The 2,643-nt window shown below is 43.7% G+C and overlaps 1 protein-coding gene across 1 annotated transcript; it reads left to right on the forward strand.

Moving 5' to 3' along the window:
* Window positions 1-4: 4 nt before the first annotated feature.
* On the forward strand, window positions 5-2,643 carry LOC118732389 (the record flags this gene model as incomplete). Its single annotated transcript, XM_036461521.1, is given in 5 exon segments — window positions 5-1,558; window positions 1,632-1,802; window positions 1,870-2,040; window positions 2,114-2,452; window positions 2,518-2,643. Coding segments are annotated over 5 exon segments (2,361 nt in total), but the record flags the coding sequence as incomplete, so codon positions are not given.

The raw sequence follows: 2,643 nt of genomic DNA on the forward strand, positions 1-2,643 counted from the left end.
TACAACAACTACTACTGCATGCCCAGAAGTTACAACAACTACCACTGAATGTGCTCAAATTACAGGACCTGCAAACGATATTGGTCGCACTTGTCCTGGTGGTTACGAGGAAGGGGAATTATTACCTTATCCTGAGAGTTGTGATAAATACTACGTATGCTTTGACGGCAAGCTCCAGGAAAGAGAATGCGGTGTAGGTAATCGCTTTGATAGCACCCTGAAGGCGTGTGAGCCCGATACAGAACATAACTGCTGGCCAGCTGACGGCCAGCGAAGCAAACGGAGTGTAGACGAAGATGTCGCAGACGAGGAATCTGATTTGAGATCTAACAGTGAAGTAGGAGTTTTAGATGAAACCCCCCAAAAATCCGATGAGAGTTTTCTCAATAATAACAACGAGGTTTCTATTTCTGATGAAAACAGTGAAAACACCGTGGAAAAATCTGAAAATCGTGCATTGGACAATTTAAAATGTTTAGGTTTGTACGCTGAAGGAAAAATAGTCAGCCATCCCAAGGATTGTCGGCAGTATCTAATTTGTGTCAGCGGTGAAATGATTTTAAGGGATTGTGGCTTTGGCAACTATTTTGAACCAAGAACACTAACATGCAACATTGACAGCGAACAAAGTTGCATCTCAAACTTTAATTTGGACAGTAAAAGTGCCGTCGTTGATGGCAAAGCAGCTAGTGATAGTGACACAGAGTGCACATGCCCGGGCGGTTACAAGGAAGGACAATTACTGCCATTCCCTAATTACCCCGTAAACTGCGATAAATATTATAGATGTACCGACGGTAAGCTCCAAGAAAGCGATTGTGGCAATGGCAATCGTTTTGATAATAGTACTGGCGCTTGTATTCCGGATACTGACCACGTTTGTTGGCCAGCTGAAACTAATTGCACTTGCCCCGGCGGCTATAACGAAGGTCAATTGCTCCCTTACCCTGATAATTGTGACAAGTATTATATATGCACTGGAGGCAGGCTTCAAGAACGTGATTGTGGAAGTGGCAACCTTTTTAATAGTAGCCTCGGGGTTTGTGAACCCGACACTGACAATACCTGCTGGCCCAACGTGTGCAAGGATCAACCGGATAGCACAGCTGTAGCAGACTCGACCAATTGTACATCTTTTTACCTTTGTGAAGGTGGTAAAGGAGAAGTATACGAATGTCCTGATGAAAAATGGTTTAATCCGCTTCAAGGAATTTGCATGCCAGATTACAATGCGACCTGCATAAATCCCTGCAAAGATACCACAGGCATTACGTTCCTACCAAATCCCGATTGTACCAAGTACTTCCTTTGTAATGATGGTAAGCCTTATGTGGAAACGTGTGCGGTGGGTGGGTTCGACATAACCCTGGGCAAATGTCATGAAGATGCAGTTTGTGAAGCTACATTGTGCCTGGATAAAGATGACGGAAGTACATTCCCTGTGGTAGGAAATGACACTAAATTCTATGTGTGCCTTGGAGGTGTGGCACAAATTAACGAATGTAGTCCTGGAACTGTTTACCAAGCTTCTTTAGGAGTCTGCTTAGAGCAACCAAGCGTAAGTCAATGCGATTCCACACCAATACTTATTATCGTTTGCTAATTTTTGTCCATTGCGTTGTGCCCCACAGTCAAATTGTGATCAGACCAAATGCAGTTCTACTAGCTCTGAATATGATGCGTTTGCGCCGTCAACAGATACCGATGACACCGCATTCTGTTTGTGTCGTGATGGTGCAGCATACTTATACCACTGCTCAGACAACTACACCTTCCGAGCGGATCTGGGAATATGCTACTCGGTAAGGGGGCCAAATGCAATGGTTATCATATCATTGTATTATTTTGTAATACATGTTTCTTTTTAAGAATGCGCCTTGTGACCCAGAGCTATGTGACGTTTACCCAGAGAACACCCGCTCTCCCAACCGCAATGACACACATAGTTTCTGTCTGTGTGTGAGCAAGCAGCAAGTGATAGTTGACTGTCCCAACAACCAAACCTATAATCCAGTTTCTCAATTATGCCAAACGCACGATGTAAGTTTAAAGCGTATACCTTTGCTGTAGTCGTAGCCACTTAATCCATTCCCCTATTTTGTTTGTTGTGCAGGAAAAATGTTCTTCTACTTTCTGCCTCACGGCGGACGAGAATACCATTTTCCCAGCTTTGGACAATGATACCGACGGCTTCTGCATATGCCTTGCTTCGGGTGCCGAATATAAGCCCTGTGAAGATGGTAGCAAATTTGACGTGGATAGGGGTATATGTCTGCCAACTAGCGAGGAGGAGGCTTGTAGTGATTCACTTTGTGTAGACAATGTTGGTTTGATTTTTGGTGCTACGGGTGATCCAAACGCATTCTGCTATTGCGAACAAGATGGTGTAGCCACTAAGAAGAGCTGCCCTAACTCGGAGATATTTAACGATACTTTGCTAATATGTCAGGCGGTAAGTAAATATGCACATAACTTAGTTCTATAATTTACTCAGTTCTCATTTAAAATTTCCTTCAGCTGGGATGCGACGGCCAAGTGTGCCTGACGAATCCTTCCGGACCTTTTCCAGCATTAAATGAACCATACTCATTTTGCATTTGCACAAGCACAGATCCGAGTTCCGTAACCAAATACAATTGTGAA

The sequence above is a fragment of the Rhagoletis pomonella genome, unplaced genomic scaffold (assembly GCF_013731165.1).
Source record: "Rhagoletis pomonella isolate Grant_MI unplaced genomic scaffold, Rhpom_1.0 Rhpom_scaffold_19667, whole genome shotgun sequence".
NCBI lineage: Eukaryota > Metazoa > Arthropoda > Insecta > Diptera > Tephritidae > Rhagoletis > Rhagoletis pomonella.